The 23321-nt window shown below is 37.7% G+C and overlaps 4 protein-coding genes and 1 long non-coding RNA gene across 6 annotated transcripts; 3 read left to right on the top strand and 2 right to left on the bottom strand.

The window, feature by feature from the left end:
* Window positions 1-528: 528 nt before the first annotated feature.
* Window positions 529-3518, top strand: LOC131000967 (probable receptor-like protein kinase At2g21480). The gene is given in 3 exon segments (XM_057927118.1): window positions 529-612; window positions 614-1420; window positions 1575-3518. Coding segments are annotated over 3 exon segments (2613 nt in total). The 5' UTR covers window positions 529-543; the 3' UTR covers window positions 3312-3518.
* Window positions 3519-4545: 1027 nt separating this feature from the next.
* On the bottom strand, window positions 4546-5820 carry LOC131000966 (BURP domain-containing protein BNM2C-like). The gene is made up of 2 exons (XM_057927117.1): window positions 5554-5820; window positions 4546-5482 (listed from the first exon to the last, which is right to left on the bottom strand). The coding sequence occupies exons 1-2, from the start codon at window positions 5605-5607 to the stop codon at window positions 4709-4711; spliced, it is 828 nt and encodes a 275-aa protein (XP_057783100.1). The 5' UTR covers window positions 5608-5820; the 3' UTR covers window positions 4546-4708.
* A 9404-nt stretch (window positions 5821-15224) lies between these two features.
* On the bottom strand, window positions 15225-15794 carry LOC130998074 (uncharacterized protein At4g02000-like). Its single transcript, XM_057923508.1, has one exon. The coding sequence runs from the start codon at window positions 15792-15794 to the stop codon at window positions 15225-15227; it is 570 nt and encodes a 189-aa protein (XP_057779491.1).
* A 2937-nt stretch (window positions 15795-18731) lies between these two features.
* LOC131000965 (organ-specific protein S2-like) lies at window positions 18732-20267 on the top strand. The gene is made up of 2 exons (XM_057927116.1): window positions 18732-18823; window positions 19693-20267. The coding sequence occupies exons 1-2, from the start codon at window positions 18767-18769 to the stop codon at window positions 20119-20121; spliced, it is 486 nt and encodes a 161-aa protein (XP_057783099.1). The 5' UTR covers window positions 18732-18766; the 3' UTR covers window positions 20122-20267.
* Window positions 20268-20570: 303 nt separating this feature from the next.
* Window positions 20571-22719, top strand: LOC131000963 (uncharacterized). 2 transcript variants are annotated; one of them, XR_009093827.1, is made up of 3 exons: window positions 20571-20732; window positions 22116-22166; window positions 22372-22719. It is a non-coding gene; the product is annotated as an uncharacterized LOC131000963 (long non-coding RNA). The 2 variants fall into 2 exon arrangements; XR_009093828.1 differs by having other exon boundaries at window positions 22359-22719.
* Window positions 22720-23321: the final 602 nt, after the last annotated feature.

Raw genomic sequence — 23321 nt, 5'->3', positions numbered from 1 at the left:
GGTAACATTAGATGCATTGATTTCGATTGAACTAAACTTAAATGTATCATCCAAAAAAAAAAGGTTTAATTTCATGGCCGTAAAGACTAAAGACAAAGAAAAGTGTAATGAATTTAAAATTCGTTACAGAAATCTCCAAAAATTCCCAAAAACAGATGAAATTGAAGAAAATAAGGTGTAGTCTTTTTGAAAAAATCAACCATAGATGATACAACCCACATCTCGTCTTCTATTTTCCAGTTTGTTGATCTGATGCTATTGATTACTGTTAGTTTGAGATCTGTCGCGGCGTTCATTTCTTATTTTTTTGAATTAAATTGTTGAAATAAAATAATGAATAATGATAAGGAGCGTGAAGGCGGCAAGATCGGATGAGTAAGGCGTTATGATGAATTAGCGGTAACAGAAAGAAAGAGAAAAAGGAAAACAAACCGAATCCGCAGAAATGCTTATAATTTTTGTCTCAGAGATTGACTGACCCCTGCCCTGCCCCTCTCTCTCTCTCATCCTCTCTTATCGCCGCCAGGAGGACCAGCTGGAGACATGGATGAACGGCGGCCCATCCTCCTGGTCTTACTCTTAATATCCATACCCAATGCCCTACTCGCCGCGCCGATCAACGCCCCCTGCCAAATCCGACGCCTTCACGCCCCCCGACAACTACCTCTTCGACTGCGGCAGCCCCACCCCCACCACCACCCCCGGCAACCGCGTCTTCGTCGGTGATTCCGAAGCCGCCAAATTTCTAGCCTACGGCGGCACCCCCATCGCCGCCGCCGCACCGCAGCCCGACCCCACCGTGCCCTTGCCGATCTACAACACCGCCAGCGTCTTCGACAATGTCGCGACGTACACGTTCCACGTGACCCGACCCGGATGGCACTGGATCCGGCTCCACTTCGCTCCCATTCAGAACAACGCCGGGAAGGATCTCAAAACCGCGAAATTCAGGGTGACGACTGAGCGCCTCGTGTTGATACAGAGCTTCGAGAACCCCAATGCCACGTGGAGCATGAGGGAGTTCCTCGTCAACGTTACCACGGAACGCTTTTCCGTTATGTTCACCCCCAACACCGGCAGCTTCGCCTACATCAGCGCCATCGAGTTCACGTCCGCGCCGGATATCTTGCTCGCCAATAACGCCGCCGCCGTTTTCCCCAAGGGAGATTATTCTGGGCTGTCCAACGTCGCGTATCAGACGGCGTACCGGCTCAACTCCGGCGGCCCCTTGATCACGCCGCAGAACGATACCCTAGGCCGGAGTTGGGAGCCCGATCAGCCCTACCTCGACCCCAAATTTATGGGCTCCGCCGCCTCCGTCCAGCCTAACGTCATAACCTACCCCGAGGGCGAGTCGCCGCTCATCGCGCCGCCTATGGTTTACGCCACCGCCACCCAGATGGCGGACGCTAATGTTCAGGTCACATTTTCTAGCATTGTTATATTCATCGTTTGCATGCTACATTAATTTAATTACGGGCAAAACTTGGAGTATCAATTTCCAATTAGTTTATTAATCATAATTACGATTGAAAATTTACATTTGGAATGAATTGATTGCATGATTTTTGCAGGTTCCTAATTTCAACATTACATGGAGAATGAAGGTCGACAAAACATTCCAGTATTTCATTCGCCTCCACTTCGCCGACATCGTGAGCAAGGCCGCGAACGAACTCTACTTCAACGTGTACCTCAACGGGAGGGCAGCCATCACGGGCCTCGATCTAACGACGGTGGCTGGCGGCCTGAGCGCGGCCTATTTTGCGGACTTCGTGTTGAACTCGAGCATGGTGACGGGCCTGGATCCATTGACAGTCCAAGTAGGGCCGATGAGCCAAAACGTGGGCACCAGAAATGCCCTTCTCAATGGCATTGAGGTGTTCAAGATGAACAATTCCGTAGGCAGTTTGGATGGAGAGTTTGGCGTCAATGGTGAAAGGCTCGACGGCAACGGCGTGAACGGAACGGTGGCCGCCGTGGGGTTCGCGATGATGTTCGGTGCGTTCATCGGATTAGGCGCGATGGCGATGAAGTGGAAGAAGAGGCCTCAAGACTGGCAGAAGAGGAACAGCTTCTCTTCGTGGCTGCTACCCATTCACGCAGGAGATGCGAGCTTTTTGTCCGGCAGCAAGACTTCTTTAGGGTCGAGAAAAAGCCAAGTTTTCTCGTCCACCATGGGCTTAGGCCGATATTTCTCTTTTGCTGAGCTGCAGGAGGCCACCAACAACTGGGAATCCACCGCCATCATCGGCGTTGGCGGCTTCGGAAACGTGTATCTTGGAACCATCGACGACGGCCTAAAAGTGGCGGTGAAGCGGGGCAATCCGCAGTCGGAGCAGGGGATCAACGAGTTCCAGACGGAGATCCAGATTCTATCGAAGCTCAGGCATCGCCATCTAGTGTCGTTGATCGGCTACTGCGACGAGAACGCTGAGATGATCCTTGTCTACGAGTTCATGGCCAACGGACCTCTCAGAGACCATCTTTACGGAAAGGATCTCCCCACATTACCATGGAAGCAGAGGCTGGAGATATGCATCGGCGCTGCTCGAGGTTTGCATTATCTTCACACAGGGGCGGCTCAGGGCATCATCCACCGCGACGTCAAGACCACAAACATCTTGCTCGACGAGAACTTGGTGGCCAAGATGGCCGATTTCGGGCTCTCCAAGGACGCCCCGGGGGCGGAGCAGACGCACGTGAGCACGGCCGTCAAGGGCAGCTTCGGGTACCTGGACCCGGAGTACTTCCGGAAGCAGCAGCTGACGGATAAGTCGGACGTCTACTCCTTCGGGGTGGTGCTGCTGGAGGCGCTCTGCGCCCGCCCCGCCATCAACCCTGCATTGCCCAGGGAGCAGGTGAACCTGGCTGAATGGGCAATGCAGTGGAAGAGGAAGGGCCTCCTCGACAAGATCATCGACCCCACGCTGGTGGACCACATCAGCCCCGAGTCCATGGCCAAATTCGCCGAGGCTGCTGAGAAATGCCTATCGGAGTACGGGGTCGATAGGCCCACCATGGGCGACGTGCTCTGGAACCTTGAGTACTCGCTCCAGATGCAGGAGTCGTGGTTGCAGGAGCACGGAGTCGTGGCGGGGGAGGTTGGAACAACAACAACCCCGCCTTCGCCTCACGTTGTGGTCTCCACTGGCATCGAGGAATCTGCTCCTGCAGCTGCGGTGGTGACCGCAGCAGATCTCGTGCCGCCCTCCACGATTGAGGAGGGCAGACCTGCGGGTGAAGCTGAAGACCACGAGCACTCGGGAACTGCCATGTTCGCACAGTTTGCAGCTCTCAATGGCCGCTAGATGTTACACCAGACCAGATCCTCTCTTGTAAATTTTACTTCTCTATATCATCAAATACATGCCGTGTGTAAATGGATAGATCCTGCATTCTATACTATTGCATTGACTTAACTTTATATGGGTTTCTCTGTATGCTCATTCTTACCATTAATTATATGAAACCAGTACTGATAGGTGGGGAACGCAGCCATACCATCTTTCTGTTCATCACTTTTTTTTTTTTTTTTTTGTAATATATACAGCAAGATACTAATAAAGTATGTTAACGACTATGTGAATGTAATTAAAACTGCTAATTTGATCTTTTAAAACACTTGACAACTATAAATTGCTACATAAAATTGAAACTACGTATGAGAATATGCATTTAATATTAGGATTGATTAATATTTTAACAAAAACATTTTATTTTTCAAATAGAAGCGGCGACGGGAAAAAAACAAGAGTATGAAGGGCGGCGGCTAAAATCAACAATCTCCTTCCACCATTTTAATTGCGAATTTGCCGTTTTCATTAACTTCTCAGATACTGATTGTTTGCTTTGTATGTGCTGGAATATGTGTGTGGTAAATATGCACACGTTTGTTATTTATGTAGCAAATCTCGTATGTTCTAGAGATTAATATTTTGGCTTAGTGTCTTAATACTAGAGCTGGAAGAAGCGTTCAGTAATTGAATATTAATGATGATCCTAGTCTCGGAAGAGAGAGATGGATGACTGAGGCAAAACAAAAAGGCATTTACTTAATCATATATATAATTATATTACCATCACCCTCAAACCTTGATCTTTTATCTTGTGGATAATGGTCTCTCCATTGTTATCAAAAGGTTCAAGAGATTAAATTTATGCATCGCGCTTCAATAATATACAATTTACTTGTTGTAAATAATGAATAGAGTAAGACATCAAGCAACCAGTATGAGATCATGTGTTACATTATTATATAATGTATACTTGCTTCATTATCACTAATGTATATATATTATGAGAATAAGATAACATATCATTGTATTTGAGTGATACTTAAACATATTGCATGTATCATTGACAATGAAACATATACTGATGGAGTGTTTGCTTAATTATATTGGATGTAATTTGAAAGTGTAAGCAATAAGTAAACAACCGAAGAAACTTAGGTGGATTTCTTAAAAGTCTTAAGATTTCTACACTATTCACTAACGGAGTGTTTACTTTGCTTGGATAGCTGAAAACTATTCAAGGCTAATATCCAACACAAATATGATGGTTTCCATAGATATTAATTGAGATGAAAACAGACAGCAACACATTCATGCCGTCTGAAAGCACGCCACAAATGCATACATGGTTTACACACACACACACATAGATATATTGAAGATCATATATATATGCAATATACATATTATTTCTACATCTGGAACGCAGACATGAGCGGAACCCAAACAAAGTTATCCGCAGGGAAGAAATGGCAGACCGGAGTGGAACCGGGCTCCACCCCGAGCACACCGAACGCCACGTGGCCACGCCCCCATTGAGAGGTATCCATGTGACAAACAGCAACCGCTTCAACTGCGTCTCCATTCTCTCCCGCCAACGACACTCTGTAAACCCTGTTGTCGCTGTCGTGGTAATGGCAGTAGAATACAGTGTATGCATACGGCATCGTATGGCACGACACCAGCTTCGGAGACGGAATCTGTTGGATTCCCATGATTCTATACCTCTGCACAACCCCATCATCGGATTCCGATCGTTTGAGGTGAGAAGTAGACAAGGCCTCGACTGGAGTGCCGGAGCCGAAGATAGTTTCGAGGAATTCGGACATGGATTTTAAGGATGTTGCGCAAAACTTCTTCTCTCCTTGGATTGGCTGCCTGTCGCACTCATCCAGCGTGGCGGCCATGGCCGTAGCCTGAGGGGAGCCGTCGGAGAAGGAGAAGAGGCGGAGGATTTGAGGGAGGCTTTGCGAGGAGAAGGGAATGGAATCTGCTTCTTCTTTGGAGATTAAGTGAGTGAGGGAATCTGATAGTTCCCTTTTGGGGAAATAGATCTTCATTGTATTCCCGAGTTTCAGATCCTTGGGGAAGAAGAAGATGATGAGTGAAGGATCAGTCGCGTCGTGGTGCATATGAGAATGGACTTGCTGTATGTGATTATCGATAACAGCTCCATCAGATGAACCCTGAACATAATTGGAAAATTATATTTAGATTAAAAAAGAAGATGATTAAGTTGGAATGAAGATGAGATTACCAGTAGAATAAGAAGATGAAGCAGGAGAGTGCAGAGGGTAAGCTTTGCGTACATGGTGTGATTGAGTTTTTTGCTGGGAAATATTTTGTATGCAATATTTCCACTATTTGTTAAGAAGTATAGAAATCTGGTTTAAAGGGTTTGATTTGAGGGGCCCTCTAAATATATGATGATAGGCATCATTTGGGAACCATGTTTTTTTGTTTCCACGTGTTTTCGGTCACAACTAATTGCAATGGCGTGACAAGTCTTTTTACTTCAAAAAAAAAAAAAAAAGCGTCAAAAGTCTCGGGTTGAAGTTTATAATAAAGAGTTAATGGGCGATCGTTAGAAAAAATGTTAATGGCCCATTATAGCCCATGCCACTATTTTTTTTATTTAAAAAAAAAAAATGAGAGAGGAGCGGTAGAGTATTAATGAACCTAGACTTTGTTGATATTTTTTTAATAAATTACATAAATAAATAAAGACCACATGACGGATGACTCAAACCTATATAACCTCAGATCTTGAGCATTAACTTTTTATGGTTAGGCCAACACGCGCACACCCTGGACTATTGTTAAAAATATAAAAGTTTGCACCACTTAGATTACACAAAATTGTATACTACTATTTATGTAACAGTAGTTTAAATAACATTGTTACTTAAATTACATGATTCATACAATCGTGTAAAGACATGCAAATCGTTATAAATTCGTGTATGCATGAAATTCTTGTGTAATAATCGAATGTTTTGTGTAAGAGTATTAAAGTTACTTTTACACAAAAATTACTATTATTTCCATATATTTATCCATATGATTATATTTTTTTTTATTACTATATATCATTGGCTACTATACAGTGTAGTCTCTATAATTAACTAAAGTTATCAATAGTTTAAAATAATTAATGAACATACAATATCTTAAACACGAGAAGTAATACATTAAAAGGAGTTATATATTTATAATATGAATTCGCGTGATGGTGCAATATTAATTTTTAATATTAATGAACTTAATTATAGTGTGTACAATATTAATTCTTTAAGAGCATCTCCAATGCATTGTGTCTTATAGGGGGTCTTAGATGGTGGTCCACACCTAAGACACACCACTCTCCAATGCATTGGGTCTTAGAGTGAGTCTTAAATTTTCATTTCCACAAAATTCACATTTCTACACTTTAATCATATTTCTACACTTCTATTTTAAAATTAAATATTTTATTAAAATTAAGAATTCAATATTATATTAGTTAAAATAAAATATAAGATTTTAAAATTAAAAATATTGCAATAATTAAAAATTAAGTGAAAATGAAAAAAAATTAAAAAATTACTAGGATTTTAAAAAAAAAACAAATATTTAAATCAAAATTAAAATTAGAAAAAAAAAATTTAAACCCTATCCACCCCACCCCACCCACCGCTTTTTTTCTTCCTTCTTCCCCACCCAGCCGCTTTTTTTTTCTTATTTCTCCCCCATCCCCTGCAACTTGCTTCTCTATTTCTCCCCATCTAATTTCTTGCTCACAGTCACAACCTTCGTCCTCTTCACAACATTTTTTTTTAATCGCACGTGGAACGCACGATTACCCCAATCTCCGGTGCTAAGCTTCGCCCCGGCTTCGACCCAGCCGAGGTCTCCAACGCGACAGCCCCTCCAGCGACCCGGATCGACGCGGGTTTTAAGACCCGCATTGGAGATGCTCTAATGAACTTAATTATGGTGGATCAACATAAGAAAGTTCGTCAGTTCGTCATTCATTCAATGTTCGAGCCACATGGCCCACATGTGAGCACAAGATAGAATATGTGAATAAAAAATGGACAAGAGTTCAGCCATATACATCAAATTCAACAATCAAATGTTTGGCATATGTTAGGGCTTGATTTTTTGCAGGATCTTATATGAATTTTATATGTTCTTCATTGTAGTTTGGATTAGTTAGTTAATTGTATATTTATAATTTAAATATTATCCTATAAGATCCTATCTAGTTTCTAACTCATCAAATTTCGATTATAAGTATAAATTTTAGAAACAAATTCATACTTGGATAAAGTTCAGCCATTTAGATTCATTTGTTGTGGTGGAGAATGGCGATGAACCAAAATAATGACAGTAATACGGTTTAGCCACTCAAATATAATCAAGAAGTGGTTTTATTACTTGTTCACCTTTCAAACACGTATATCAACATTCACTATAATTACGTAAATTTGTTTTAATTTATAAATATAATTTATTACAATAATTTGATATCACCGCAATAACAACACGAATATTACAACATAAATATTAATAATAATTAATAGAATAAATAATAAACGATTAAAATTCAGAGAACGGGTCAATTAATGTTCGAAAATGTTTAAAAAAAATTATAGTACCCATTCTCATCCCAAATCCATTTAAATTTTATGAAATGTCTTGTGTTATTTAAATATGACCCTCTCTGTCCCATTACAAATGTTCCATAATGGGATGTCCTATTACAAATATCTCATTTCATTTTTAGCAATATACTATTCTCTATCTATACCTAATATTTAAATAATTTTCACCAACTCGTTTTGTCTACTTTCTACGTATTTTTTAATCTCTATGCCCAAAAGTAATGAGACATTTGTAATGGGATGGAGGGAGCAGTTGTTTCAATAATTGAATATATGTCTCAATAAATCTCGAACATTACTGAGTAAGCATTAATAATGCATAATATAAATATCCGCTAATTTCTCATTCTCATATATATCAGACCCGCATAGTAATATATTTTGAATCCCCTAGCTCATTTGAATTTCTAAAAATAAGTTGTTATAATAATTGGATGAAAGTTCAGTATATTTTATGAGCAAAGTCAGATAAAATTAAAAGTTGTGGAGTAATTATCACTCCACAACCCAAAGTTTGTATGCAAGACTAGCTAGAATTGGATGAAAGTTCAGTATTTTATGGGCAATTAACTCATTATTTAATAGATAAATATATATTATTATATACATAGTAAACATTAATAATAAATTCTACAATAACAAAATATTTTAAATTGATTCAAAGTATAAAACTAAAATTATATGATCTACGAAATTAGTTTTGAATTTATATACATATACATGTCCCAAACTCGAATTTAATGGTTAAAATAAATTAAAAAGTGACGAAAAATAATTATTATTGGACAATTTTCTTAACTAATTTCCGATTAATATGATCATTTTATGTTCAACCATGAAGAATAATTATTGAATTCATGCAAAGCTTTAGCAAAATAAGAAATGAAATTATAAGGAAATTACTCTTTCATTAAATAAAAAAATTAAATATGTAAATTAAGAATGTATATAATAAGAATTTAAGATAATGAAAATGATGTCACGTAAACACATAAAATAAGGTGGTGTTTTGAATGCATCAATGAATTTAATACAAATAAAAATCAAAACATAATGATTTAAGAATGTATAAGATGATGAGGTTTTAGAATGACACTTAAAAAAGAGATTACGAAATCATACTTACTGCTCCATTATAAATAGACAATTCAACACTTTTTTCCATTAGTTACAAGGGAATTAAGAAAAATATGAATATTGCAAATTTCAATACTGTATGAAAAAATAATATTCGCTTCGTCCGCAAAAGTATATAGTATATAATATTCAGTAGAGTTAATGGGTTCAATTAGCACTTCTTATGACTTATATAAAAAAGGAAAAAGTGTCCATCCAAATAAAAATATGGAAAAACTAGTCTTTTTTAATGTGAATGTACAATTATACCCTTAATACAGTTACACACTTTTTTGCAAAAGTATGTAACAGTGTAAAATACACTGTCACACACTTTTCAAAAATTGTGTAATAATCACGAAAATCGTGTAATAATGTATTTTCTACTATTACACACTTTTTCACATAAGCGTGTAATAACTTAAAAATGTGTGATTGCGAAAAGTGTGTAACAGTGTATTTTACACTGTTACACACTTTTTCGCTTCTAAAATGTGTGTAATAGTGTATTTTACACCGTTACATATTAAAAGGAATTTTAGTCAGAAATGCTATTATTTTCATATTTTTATTTGTATGACTATAATTTTCTATGATTAAGTTTTGGCTACATTAGGATGCTGCCTCAGTTTGAGTACAATATGTATTTTAATAAAATACTTGATAGACGTGTATTTAAAAATAAAAAGTTTTATCATTATGTAAAAATGAGTGATTGTGATTTATTTAATTATGAGTTAAAGTAGTTTTTTGACGCTAATAAGGTCTACCTCAAGTGGCAAAGTTGAGGCATTCAAAAAGTCTCTTTTGTTAGAAGTCTTGGGTTTCAATAATGCCTGCGTGTGCATGCAGATAATTTTTTCACTTTTATATAGGTAGTGTTCCCACCTATGTTTATTTGACTATATATTATACATCTCTTGTAATTTTTCTAAAAAAATGGTTTTTTATGGGTAGTTCAAACGATTTGTTTATTTGATTATATATTATATATTTTTGTAATTCAAAAAAAAAAGTGATTTTTTGACAAATAAAAGTTGAAATACACGAGAAAAAAATAATATACTCCTTGTAAATATCAAATAATTATATACCTTTGTGGATAAATTAAAGAATTTGTTAGGTGTCTGACAAATAATGGCATGCTTCTGAAGTCGACATACTAATAATAGTTCTGAGTTTTCTGACGAAGTTTCTTTGGCCAGCTAGGTAGAAATCTGTTGTATAACGAGTGCATTATTGGTTTATATATGAAAATAACACTATCTAACTTGATTAATAATGCAGAAAATCACTCATTATAACTGATACTCCCCCGTCCCTAAGATGTCATGAATTTTAATAAAAATTAATATTTTATTTTATTTTATTTTAATTGTATATACCTTATATATTTCAATTCATACTTAGATAAAATATTTTTATTCTTCTGAGTTAGGAGTTGGAAAATTGAGATTTAGTATTCAAATTATTCACCTTTATAAAAGGGTAAGAATGCAATAAATAAAAGGGTTTGGGTTTGAGTTGTAATTTAAATTAAATATTAATTAATGAACAAATAACTTTTAAAAAAATGTAATGATGAATTCAAACATAAGACTTTTAATCTTACATATTAATCACACTATTTTTTTTTTTTTTTTGAGAAGGCGAAGATATTTTATTGCTCACATGAACATGGTACATGGAAATGACCCACCACACACTCCGGAGGTTCATTCCAAACATGAAGTGAATTGATATCTCGCGCCGCTTTCGCTAAACCATGAGCGATAGCATTATGTTCTCTCCTGACATGCTTAACATTAAAACCGGGAAGGAAAGACAACAACTCTCGACAATGCTGAGCTATAACTCCACACTCGGCAATATTTCTCTTTTCGGACTGAATTGCTGCACAAGCCTCCTTGCAATCTGTCTCCAGCCACCCCCGTTGGAAGCCCAAATCTTTCAACCAAGAAAGTGCTTCTCTAATGCCTATCAGTACACCCTCTCGAACATTACCACAGCCCCGAACCTTGATCGATTGTCCAGAGATGAACTCCCCATCATAGTTTCGAATATAGATGCCTATGCCCATAGCTTGCTCGTCGTTGAAGAAAGCTACGTCAACCCCACACTTAATAGATCCTTCCGGGAGATCATGCCATGCAAGACAACCCACAGCTGCTGTCTGCGAAGAGCCCGGAACAGCAGAGCGAATTTGAGCAAACGTCCAATCCTCATAGCACCTTTCAGCTGAGATCACCGATCACGCTGGAGATGGGAACTGATTATTCCAAACCACCAGATTTCTATCCTTCCAAATTTGCCATAATAACATGCAAGCTTTGGAACGATTACAGCCACTTAACTCATCCACAATTCGAAAGAGAGCTTGGTGAAAGGAGTCACTACGAATTGTGATGGAATGAATAAGCTCGTATAAGCTACTCTCATTCCAACAAGCTTCCGCAAAACCACAGTGGAAAAACGTATGCCAAAGGTTTTCAAAACCTCCACCGCACGTAGCACACTCTCCGCCCACAGCAATACCCCGGGAGAGAAGATTCTCCTTCGTAGGGAGATTATTCCGGGCCGCCCGCCAAAGAAACTGTTTAACCTTAGGAGGGACGTGTAATTTCCAGAGTTTTGACCACCCTCCTTCAACTCCATGCGTCTCATCCAGTGTAAGCGAACTAGCGAGCCTATACGCAGATTTAACCGTATAGAGACCATTGTCACTAAAATGCCAGATCAGCTTATCTGCCCCCATGTTCGGATAAACTGGAATACTCAATACCTGAGATGCCTCTGCACCAAAAATGTTATTCACGTAATCAAAATCCCAGCGAGAAGAGTTAGGTAACAACAGCTCACTAACTTTCATACTTCCAAGCTCCGGAGGGCAGACCACATCAGTCCGAAAATTAGCCTTATTTCTTAACCAAGGATCACCGAAAACACGCACCTTAGCACCATCACCAATTCGCCAACGGACCCCTCTTCTAACCAGCTCTTGAGCTGATAAGATACTTCTCCAAGAATAGCTGGGATTGTGACCCAAAGTAGCAGTAAGAAAATCAGCATTTGGGAAGTATTTTGCTTTTAAAACACGGCAGACCAGAGCATCTGGCTCCTCGAGAAGTCTCCATCCCGTCTTGCCAAGTAGAGCAGTGTTCAGAAGTTGTAAACTACGGAAACCCAAACCACCAAGGGCCTTATCCACGCAAAGACGTTCCCATTTCATCCAACAGATACCCCTCCCCGTACCAGCCTTATTTCCCCACCAAAAAGAGTTCATGAGCCGCTCAAGCTCATCTGTCAAAGAAATAGGCAAAGCAAAGATGGCCATGGTATAAGAAGGGATGGCCTGCGCTACACTTTTGATCAAGATCTCTTTTCCGGCTTTCGAAAGCTTCTTTCCATTCCAACCCTGTATGCAATTCCAGACTCTATCCCTTAAGAAGCTGAAAATTTCACGTTTTTTCCGACCCAAAAGGGAAGGAAGACCAAGATAACGACCCGTATTCAAAGGCGCAGAAACTCCTATAAGATTCGACATCAGCTCACGATCTCCAGTACTCACATTGGAGCTATAAAAGATGCTCGATTTTTGGTAGTTGATAGCTTGTCCCGAAGCCGACTCATAAGTTTCTAGAACTGCCTTTAGCCGAGCACATTCGGGTGGAGAGGCGCGGCAAAAAAAGAGGCAGTCGTCTGCAAACATAAGATGCGAGATGGAAGCCCCTCCACGCCCAATATTAACCCCATGCAGCGAACCCCGGTTCGTTTCATGCCGAATCATAGCCGAGAGACCTTCCGCACAAAGAATAAACAAATAAGGAGAGAGGGGATCACCTTGACGAAGACCACGACCCGGGGTAATAGGTCCGACCGCAACTCCATTAACAAGAGCATCGTAGGTGACCGATCTAACACACAAGTTCATCCATGACCGCCACTTCTCACAGAAACCCAGCCTTCTTAAGATCGCATCCAAATAATTCCAGTCCACTCTATCATAAGCCTTGCTAATGTCAATCTTGAGGGCTAGCGAACCATGTTTACCTCGAGTTTTCCGCTTCATTGAGTGAATAGCTTCAAAAGCTATGAGGATATTATCCTGAATAAGTCTCTCTTCCACAAAAGCCGATTGAGAATGATCAATAAGAGAAGGCAACACCTTTTTCAGACGATTACATAACACTTTAGAGATAATCTTGTAGGCCACATTACACAAAGCGATAGGTCTGAGATCCTTCATACTCACAGGAGAGGCAATCTTCGGGATAAGCGTGATAAGAGTATGATTAAAGTTCGGGGGAAAACTCACGTCCTGCATCCACTGCACACTATTCTCGAAAATATCATTTCCAACGAGGCCCCAAAATTTCTGGAAAAACTTTGGATTGAAACCATCCGGGCCCGGTGACTTATCCGGATGCATTTGTGAAATAGCCGCCTCAAACTCCTCTCGTTGGAAAGGTTTCACAAGCTCGTTGTTCATATCAGCGTCAACACAAGGGCGAAGCCGATCAAGAGCCTGACTGAAGTCCACAGAACTATTTGATTCATCAAACAAATTCTCAAAATAATGCTTCACAACAGAATGGAGCTCATCATCGGAGACCGTCCAGCTGCCATCATTTCTCTGTAAGCGACCAATATGATTTTTCTTTCGCCGATTCGAGGCCATTGCAAAAAAGAACTTTGTATTACGATCACCCTCCTTTAGCCAATGTTTCTTTGCCCGTTGTCTCCAGTGTGCATCCTCGCGAAGATACACATCAGCCAGATTTCTTCTCACCTACTGTAATTTAGAGATAGACAAAGTGTCACTTCTCCCTTGAAGAACAGCAATCTGCTTTTGCAAATAGGACTTGTCCCGGTGGGAACCACTCTTGGTATATTTAGCCCAAATAGATAAGGCTTCAGACACAGCCGTAAGTTTATCTATAATAGAGATACCTTGCAGGTTGAGCCAACAGTCACGGACTACATTAGGCAGTTCGGGCTCAAAACACCACTTATTCTCAAACCTGAAACGACGAATATCAACATGGGGGGTGGTGCCCTTATTCTTCAAGATAAGAGGAGCATGGTCTGATATCGGGGCGATAAGGGCCGTGAGTGTGGCATCTGGAAAACGCATCTTCCAATCATGATTTGCCATACCTCTATCTAGTCTCTCCTCAACAAAATTCTCAGCCTGTTTTCCACGCGACCAAGTATAGGGATATCCTAAGAGAGGAATATCAGAAATCCTGCAGTCCATAATGGCAGAGCGAAAACCATTAAAGAGCCAATTTGGATGATCGACTCGACCCCTCTTTTTGCCCGGATCAAGAAGGTCATTAAAATCCCCAATAATAACCCAAGGAAGGGAGTTAACAACAGCAAGCCGCCGGAGGAAGTTCCAGGAGTCTCGGCGCCTCCGTCTCTCTGGGAAACCATAGAAACCCGTTAAACGCCAATCTCCACTCTCATCAGTTACTTGAACATCAATATGGTTTTGAGAAAAGCCAATAAGCGAACACGTGGCCGACGCACGCCACAACAAACATAAACCACCACTTCTACCAATACTATCAACAGAAAAACAACCCTCAAAATGAAGCCGCGAACGAATGTCCTCCATACGAGAATGATGCACCAGAGTTTCACAAAGAAAAACAAAATCCGATCGATGAACTCTAACGAGTTCACGAAGAGTGGGAACTGCAAGGAGCTGACCCATCCCCCTACAGTTCCAACTTAGAGTATTCATTGTTCCCGGCCGACTCCGAAACCGGAGCCCGCCGATATAAAAGTAGAGTCATCGGAGACATCCCCGGAAAATCCAACGGAAAGATCTACTGATGAGATATTAGAGTTAAGAATCATAGAGGAAGCGCCACGTCTTCTTTTTCGTTCGTCAAAAATAACCACTAACGAACCATTATCCTGCATGGGCTCATCTGCATGACTTTCGGAGCTGATATTTTGTAGAGCCAATCTGTGGGGAGTTGATTTAGATACTTCCCTATAATTCTGGGGATCCGATATGGAAATATTAACGTCCCGATTTTCAGGAAATTTTTGTTTTGGATCCAAAAATCGCGGCTCAGTCACAACCCTAGCACCCGCCACCTCCTTGCTAGGGTTTTCTCCATCATCGCGCGCAGCCACTTGTCGCCGGCAAGCGTCACCCCCCGTCGATCCGCCGCTTTAAGGCTAACACCCATTCCCTCACGGTGTCTTTCGAGCCTTCGTTGAACATAAGCTCGCAAAAACTCTCGGAATGGCCAAGTCTTCCGCAGAGAAAACAAAAAACATTAAGCCTCTCGTACTTGAAGTTAACAGTGAAGGTTGATCCATCTTTCTGTTTCAATTTCTTAAAGCGCTTCAAAGGATCAGTCACCCGAATGCCAACCCGAACTCTCATGTACTGTCGCCACACCCCAGATGAGTTAGTACTATCATATTCCATGAACGTACCAATGAAGTTACCCAGAAGTTTGCCTACCCCTTCCGTCAAAAATCCAGCAAGAAGATCATGGATTTGGACCCAAAAAGGCAGGATGTCCAACGGAACAGTAAGCGGGAACTCTCCTTTCCTCAATCGATGGAGAATTAAAGGGAAATTACCAAACGCCCAAGGCCCTCCCTCGTAAACTCGCTTCAGATCTAGTTCGTGAAAAAATTGGAATATGAATCTCCCTTTACCGATATCTTTCATGAATACTCCCTTGCCCGGTCGCCAGATACTAGCCATTCTACTCCGCATAAGATTGAAATTAATTGGTTGTTCAGTGAGGAATCTACCTACCAAACAAAGATCCACAGAGACCGACGATTCCCCTGTGATATCGTCATCAAGGAGCAGTTCATCATCTTCATTGGGAGAGATTTAGTGCAGCCATCTTGTCCTCCATAGCCGACACAGCAGAAAAGCAAACGGAAAAACTAGGGTTCTCAACCAAGGAGAAAAGCAAAGGGTCTCAACAAGGAGAATTATACTACGGGCACAAACTTTTGTTATTATTAATCACACTATTAAAAATCAAAACATCCAAGCAAACCAAAAAATTTACCAAAACAAAAGTTAATTATACTAATAACTTCATTGGGAGATATTAATTTGTCATCCAATTTTCACGGATTTTAAATTCCAAAATATCGAACAATTACGATCTACAAGGCAAGACCATGCTGCAACAGTGCAACTTGCAATATTGTTATTAAAAAACAATTATATATACATATAGCATTATTTGTTGCTGACAATAACATGGTATGCTTCTGAAATTACTCGACAAACTGGAGTACTTCTGATCGAGTTTGTGTGGCTATGAATTTCTTAGTACAATGTTTTATTGATTTATACGATACATCGTATAAAAATCAATTAATTAAATATGATATGACAAGTCATAACATAAATAATGAATAGCTGTATAACGTTAAAAAAATATTTAGATGAGATCACAGCAAGATACGTATCCCATTTTAGCGATTTTTCACATTCAATGAGTAAATTTAATTATCTTAATTATTTGAATCATATTAAGTAAAATTAACAAAAAAGAAGGATAGTTTAAGCACGAACGATCATGTTGCCATCTTATATGATTTAATATACATTATCGTATCTTTTTTATGCCGCTCAGCTTGAGTGGATTGGATCGACAATACTAGAGTTAAGTCGCCAATGAGGCCTTGCTCTAGTGGCAAAGTTGAGGCACTCAAAGACTCTTCTTTATGAGAGGTCTTGAGTTCATTTCTGCCTGTATACGGTGATATTTTTCACTTTAAGTGATGTTGTATTTTCGCCTGCATGCGCGGTATTGTATTATTTGATGTTGAGGTCCCACATACAAGGCGTTTGCGTTTCCATCGTTTGGGTGGTGGTGAGGTTCCGCCTGTGTGCGGATTACATAATTGATTATATTCAAGAAAAAGAAAAAAACAATAGATTAAAGTCGAACTACAATTGGCGGCTTTTAAACATTTCTTCGAACGGGCTCCAAAGGTGAAGCCACAATTTGTTGCAAGTTCCTTTGGAGTTTTGAATCTATACCCTCAAGCTAGAGTTAAATTAAAATTAGTTGCGGATTAATAAATTCTGATGGGCTATTTTTAATCTCTTGCTAATTTAAGATTAATAAATCCTAAAAGAATTTTTTAGCATATAAGTTAGAGAGAAAATTGTGAGTTAGAAAAATAAAATTATAATCAAAGAGAAAATTGAAGAGAAATTAATTTGTAATGGTATATGATGAAATTAACAAATGGCTCATATTTAAATTAGGAAAAATCGACGATCGAACTAATTTAAAAAAAAAACGAAAAAGTATATATCATGAGGGAAAAAAAACAAGTGCAATTTCCCGAATTCCTTAAAATATTTTGGATTTAGAGACAATTAACCTATAAAATTTTAGTACGCAAACGTAAATAAAAATTAAATAATATAAATTATAATGAAAATTTTATTTTTAAGATATATAACTAACTATTCATCCACATATTTATATTAAAATTAATACAAATGTTGATTTTTTAGAAATTTTATGTATAAGATTAAAGAGTTCTAAAATGAATTAATATACTAATTTATTATGAATTTTACATCAAATTAAAAATTTTCTCATAGTATTTAACTTAAGATGCATATTGTATCTTAATGTATCAAATTTAACAATTTTCGAAAAAGATTTAAATTAAAAAAAAAAAGAAAAAAAAAGAGGGGATGAGAAAGAAATTTGACACTAAAATGTCGTTGGAACTGTGAATTTAAATAAGATTAAAGGACCTGGTACTGCACAAAGTCCATTAAATACATTTTAGGGGTATAAATAAACAAAGAGAAGTAGAAAATGTGGAATATAGTACTATATGATCGATTACATAAACCATTTACTGATCCCCACATTGTTCCAATATCACTTATCGGAGGTAGTGATGCCACCGGTTCGGAATCACCGATTTACGATTCATCGGGGAAGGTGAACCATAATCGACCCGTGAAGAGGTTGAAAATGGTCGGTTTCAGATTGGGTCGAAAACCGCCAGTTCAAGGGTGGAACGATTATTTTTCTAATTATTTTATTTTTATTTTTTATATATTGTGTATAATTTATTATTAAATTACATTATTTAATACATTACATGTAACAAAATTGTTGAAAAAACTATAAACGAAATAAAATTTTAACAAATTAAAACCCAAAATGTAATAAAATTCGCATTTTTATTTTTAAAGTATTTCTTTTAATTTACATGTACAAATAAATTACAATTTTCAAACTACAAAATTGAATAAGTAAACTAAACTTACTAAAAAAATTACTAATACTTATGAAATTTGAATTGAAAAAAAAATAAAAAAAAAATCGTCGATTTTGGACAATTAATGTGCGGTTTCTGACTCGACGGTTAACCGTCAGTTTTCGGTTCCATATTTTCGGGCCCAGAAATAGACCGAGTGTTTTATGGTTCGAGTTCTGGCCCGTGGTCGACAGTTCGAGGCTCAGACCCTTTGATCATGAGCCGATTCACCATGGTTGTACCACAAGGATATATGCATTTGTAATTTGAAGAAATAAGAGGAGCATTTTTGTAGATTGATCAAACCTCAAGGCTATGTTTGCAATTATTGAATTTAGTTGTATTTTCCTTCTATAAAAGGCACGTAGTATCATTTAACAATTAGTATCAAATTGAAGGGAGAGAGAAAGAGGGAGTATGAGAGCTATGAGATCCCTTTGCTTTGTCGCCACTGTGGCCTTGTGTCTTGCTCTGGTATGCCCTCAACTTCATTCATCTCTATGTCTTCTTTCGCTTATTTATTTTATTTATTTATCTCTACACATGCACACACATTGTTAATATTAACAACTAACTAGTGGTACCACGAGGTGAATCTATTTTGAAGAAATCTTTACATGTCTTCAGAATTTCTCTTCACTCTTAATTGCTTTCTTAAGTTTCTACCAACTTTAAAATTTTGACATTATTTTTAGATATTTATTTTACAAGTTTAACTAAATCTTTGGTTAATGTGCTCTATATTACTCTAATCCATCCTATAAGAGTGTGCGTCACTTTTAGGATATTGATTTTAATAAATGTTAGTGAGTGTGTAATTAAAAAAAGAGACTCACTTTTATTGTAGTGTTATAATAGTGAGATAAAATAAGGCATTTGTGGTGTACCATGTGCGGTAAAGTTGTGAATAAGTTGATAAGTAGAGAAAAAAAGTAAGGGATTTGTAGTACGTAGGATAGTGTCCAAAAATAAAAAATACACACTCTTGTGGGATAATACCGAAATAGCAAAAAGTCACTACTCTTATGAAAGAGAAATGAGTATTATTAAGTCATGTGATTTTAACAAGTCAAACCACACGGTTGTACTCCCTCCATTTCATTGTTAATGACACATTTCATATGAGCACGAGAAGTAAGAAAACAATGTTAGAGTGTAAAATGAGTTTGGCACCCTAATTATTTTTATTTTGAAACTAGATATATCATTATTAATGGGACAAACGAAAATGAAAAATGTATGTTAGAACGGAGATTGTCACTTTTTAAAATCACTATATGCGTTTAATTAACCTTTTAGTTTGGTGGACTCGTTTTTAAATATATGAATTTGTTGGAATGTAGCTTGCACAAGTTAACGAAGCAAGAAAAGATCTAGAGCAGCATGTCACCGAAGAAAAGAGCGATTGTCACACCTCTATCGAGTCATCCAACCTTGAGGCTGATGGTCACAATCCCGCAAGTGAAAAGTCTTTTATAAGAGATTTTGAACCGAGGCCGAGTGCTACCGCCTACGTGGATGGTCACAAGCTTACTGGTGAAAAATCTTTTGTAAGAGATTTTGAACCGAGGCCGAGTGCTACCGCCTACGTGGATGGTCACAAGCTTACTGGTGAGAAATCTTTTGTAGCAAAAGATTTTGAGTCAAAGCCCAATATCTTCAAATATATTGATGATATGAATTCTAAGAATGAGAAAGTTTATGCTAAAGACTTTGAGCCGATACCTAATATCTCAGCGTACAATGACGATGTGGTTGGAGTAGGAAAGTGAAAAACTTAACCATCAGCATATAGTTTATGTTGTTTGTTCCTATCACTGATTTTAATGTATGAAGGTGGATAAGCCTCTATATGGTCTTCGAATAAATGTATCCACTGTATTTAAATGAAAATCAATCGAGTATGTTTGTTTCTGTATGTTGCACTCTAATTTATGCCTTTTTTAATCTCATAAATTTTAAAGACAAATGCAGAATATTTGAGTAATTTCTTTAAACAGAATAAATAATTTCGAATGTATACTCTGTCATATCTAGAGTCAATAATTGATGATTAATTTATTAGTGAATTGTTACATTGATCGATTTAGCCCATGCGTATGCACGGGTGGAATACTAGTCCAACTAATTAATAAACCGATCCCAGCTCTAGATATGATAGTATATACATAATATTTCATAGAGTTCCTTAATTTGTAACTATATTAATATATGCATTTAATTCTCACAATAATACGCTCTTTATCTCTTCCTGTACATAAGGATGATCGCTTTGCCCATGATTAGTGGATTTTGGCATGAGCTCGCCTCTTTCTCTCGTTGTTTGCTTTGCCTTCTGTCTTTTTTCAATCCAGTTCCATCTTTCCTTAGCTTCATTCAGGAGGTTTGAATCCCACGTAGTACTTGGTCTGGACACATTGATTCTGCAATTTGTTGTGCTTGCAAACTCGTATCCAGGGCCGTCTCTGAGGGCGGGCCAGCATGGGCGACCGCCCAGGGCCCATCATTTTTGGGGGCCCAAAATTTTTTATATTCTCTTATATATACAATTATTATTATTGGCCTAACTTTCTTCTTGTGTATACTATTAGCATTGAATAAAAAAAAATGAGGCCCAAAAAATTTCATCCTGAATAATTTTGGGGCCCCCAAAAATTATAAGGTCTAATATCATTTTTTGTGTATACTATGCGCATTAACTCTATCATGAAACAATTAGAAGGTCTAATATCTAATACAAGTTTGACTATTGCTAAGAGTTTTGCATCTAATATGAATATGGAGCCAATATTTTTAATAAAATGTCATTTAGAATTTGAATATTTTGTAGTTGTTGTGGACATAACGATTACTTCTTTAAAATGTAGATTTAAAGAAATGAAATCATTTGATCATATATTTGGTTTTTCATTTGATTCGAAAACTTTAAAATTTTTGGATTGTGAAAAATTAAGACATTAATGTGTTAATTTTAAATTTACTTTTACTCATTATATGAGTTAGATGATTTATTTATTGAATTAAAAATATTACAAATGAAATTATCAAATAAAATAACTTTAACTATTGAAATTCTTGAATTTATGAAAATTACAGATTGTTATCCAAATGTTGCAATATTGTTAACTATGTCTGTAACAGTAGCTTCGGCTGAGAAGAGTTTATGGAAGTTAAAATTATTGAAGACATATTTAAAAACGTCGATATGGCAAAAAAGATTAAATAGTTTAGCAATTTTTTGTATTAAAAAATATATCTTAAAAAATATTGAAACAAATGTTCTTATAGATGACTTTGCAAGTAAAAAAGGCGAGAATAAGTCATTTTTTTTTATAATTATTAATATATTTTTTACCAAAATATTATAATATGACTTTAAAAATGGTGTTTTTTGTGTTGTTATGATGGTAAATAGAGGGCCCATTTTTATCGTTTCACCCTGGGCCCATTTTTCGTCAGAAACGGCCCTGCTCGTATCAAGATGAAATTTAACATTCATTAAAATCATTAATTTTACCTAATTCAGCCTCAGGATTTCTGTAAATTCTATAAAATTACAAGCAAGTATCAGTTTTGTCCATATAAGACGTTCCATTTTCTTGGCTTAACCTCTATGTTTTGTAGATTAGACATTTATAGTTGTTGGTTGCCACTTATCGCTTGAGTTCCTATTAGACATTATATGTTGTCTCTTCTAGATTTGCCTTTGTTAGGTATCATGGTTTTTCACCGAGAAATGTTTTGAATGTTGAATGTGTTGTCGCAGGGCTCTAAAACTCAGAAGGAGAAGCTTACTGTGAGAAATCTTCCGTTCAAGGTTCTTGTCATTTACTTAGATATTTTAATTTTTAAGTTTGATGAATAATATACCTAGCTATGTACTGTTGTTGTTGGCTGCTGTTATAAGTTTTGATGGAAAAAGGGTAGAAAAGAGTATAACTATTGTCATTAATAACTTGCGGACATAACTGATGTCTGAATTTCTGCTGTAATCATTTAAGCTTTTCAGGACATGATTGCAGGCCATCCAAAACTAAATGGGAAAAAAAATTGGTGAAAGACCAATTGCTGTTGATTGGGCTGTTTCAAAAAAGATGTATGCATCTGGCAATAATACTTCTGCTGCATGAGATGGTATTCTCCATTTTCCTGCTCTTTGGATCTACTTAGCTTTCTCATGCCTTCTATCTTCTTCTCTTTTTCATAATTGCAAAGTCATGTGATGTGCCAATGCCATGAGTTTTTATTTGCACAGTGCTTTAATACGTGAGTCATCTTATGCAGTGGGTTTAGCTTTGTGTTTATTTGTAGTGCACATCGCCACGCCACATAATTTACAATCTTGTTTTTAGTTTTTTTGTAATTTATCACTTGGTTAGCTGCCTTGAAATATCTTGAATACTAGTTATGATATCACTTAGTTCACCACAATCCGAGATGTGGATTTTGCAGGGAAGGAGGACGATGATGGAAGCAGTAGTTAAATCGAACGATTTTCATCAACAATCTTCGTTTTGATATCAACAATCCATTAAGGATGTTGCATTTTATTTTATGGTCCATTATTTAGAGCTTATTGTCTCTGCAGGCACCCAGATTTATGTTTGGTGCATAAAAGAGGGCGAACTTAGTGCATGTGTTTGTGCGTGTGTTTTAGCGAGAGAGAGAGAGTTAGGGATGAAGAAGAGAGAGATGAGAGCAATGCCGGCACAAGGGCCACGACGTCCCAGAGATGGAGCGAGAGAGGTGAGTTGTGTGTGCGTGTAATGGGTGGATTTTATCCGGATCAAAATTATTAAAATTGTTACGGTTTTGAATCCAAAACAGACTCATTGCTTATTGAACATGGACTGAACCAGAACCATTATGTGGCAAAATAAAACAGTTCGAGTAGTTTAATTATCCATGGGCCTCATAATATCCAAACCCAAAAAGCCCAAGAAACCAAAACCAACAGCGGCGTTACCTCAAC

Source organism: Salvia miltiorrhiza, chromosome 8 (genome assembly GCF_028751815.1).
Source record: "Salvia miltiorrhiza cultivar Shanhuang (shh) chromosome 8, IMPLAD_Smil_shh, whole genome shotgun sequence".
Taxonomy (NCBI): domain Eukaryota; kingdom Viridiplantae; phylum Streptophyta; class Magnoliopsida; order Lamiales; family Lamiaceae; genus Salvia; species Salvia miltiorrhiza.
This window is presented reverse-complemented; position numbering and strand designations above follow the sequence as displayed.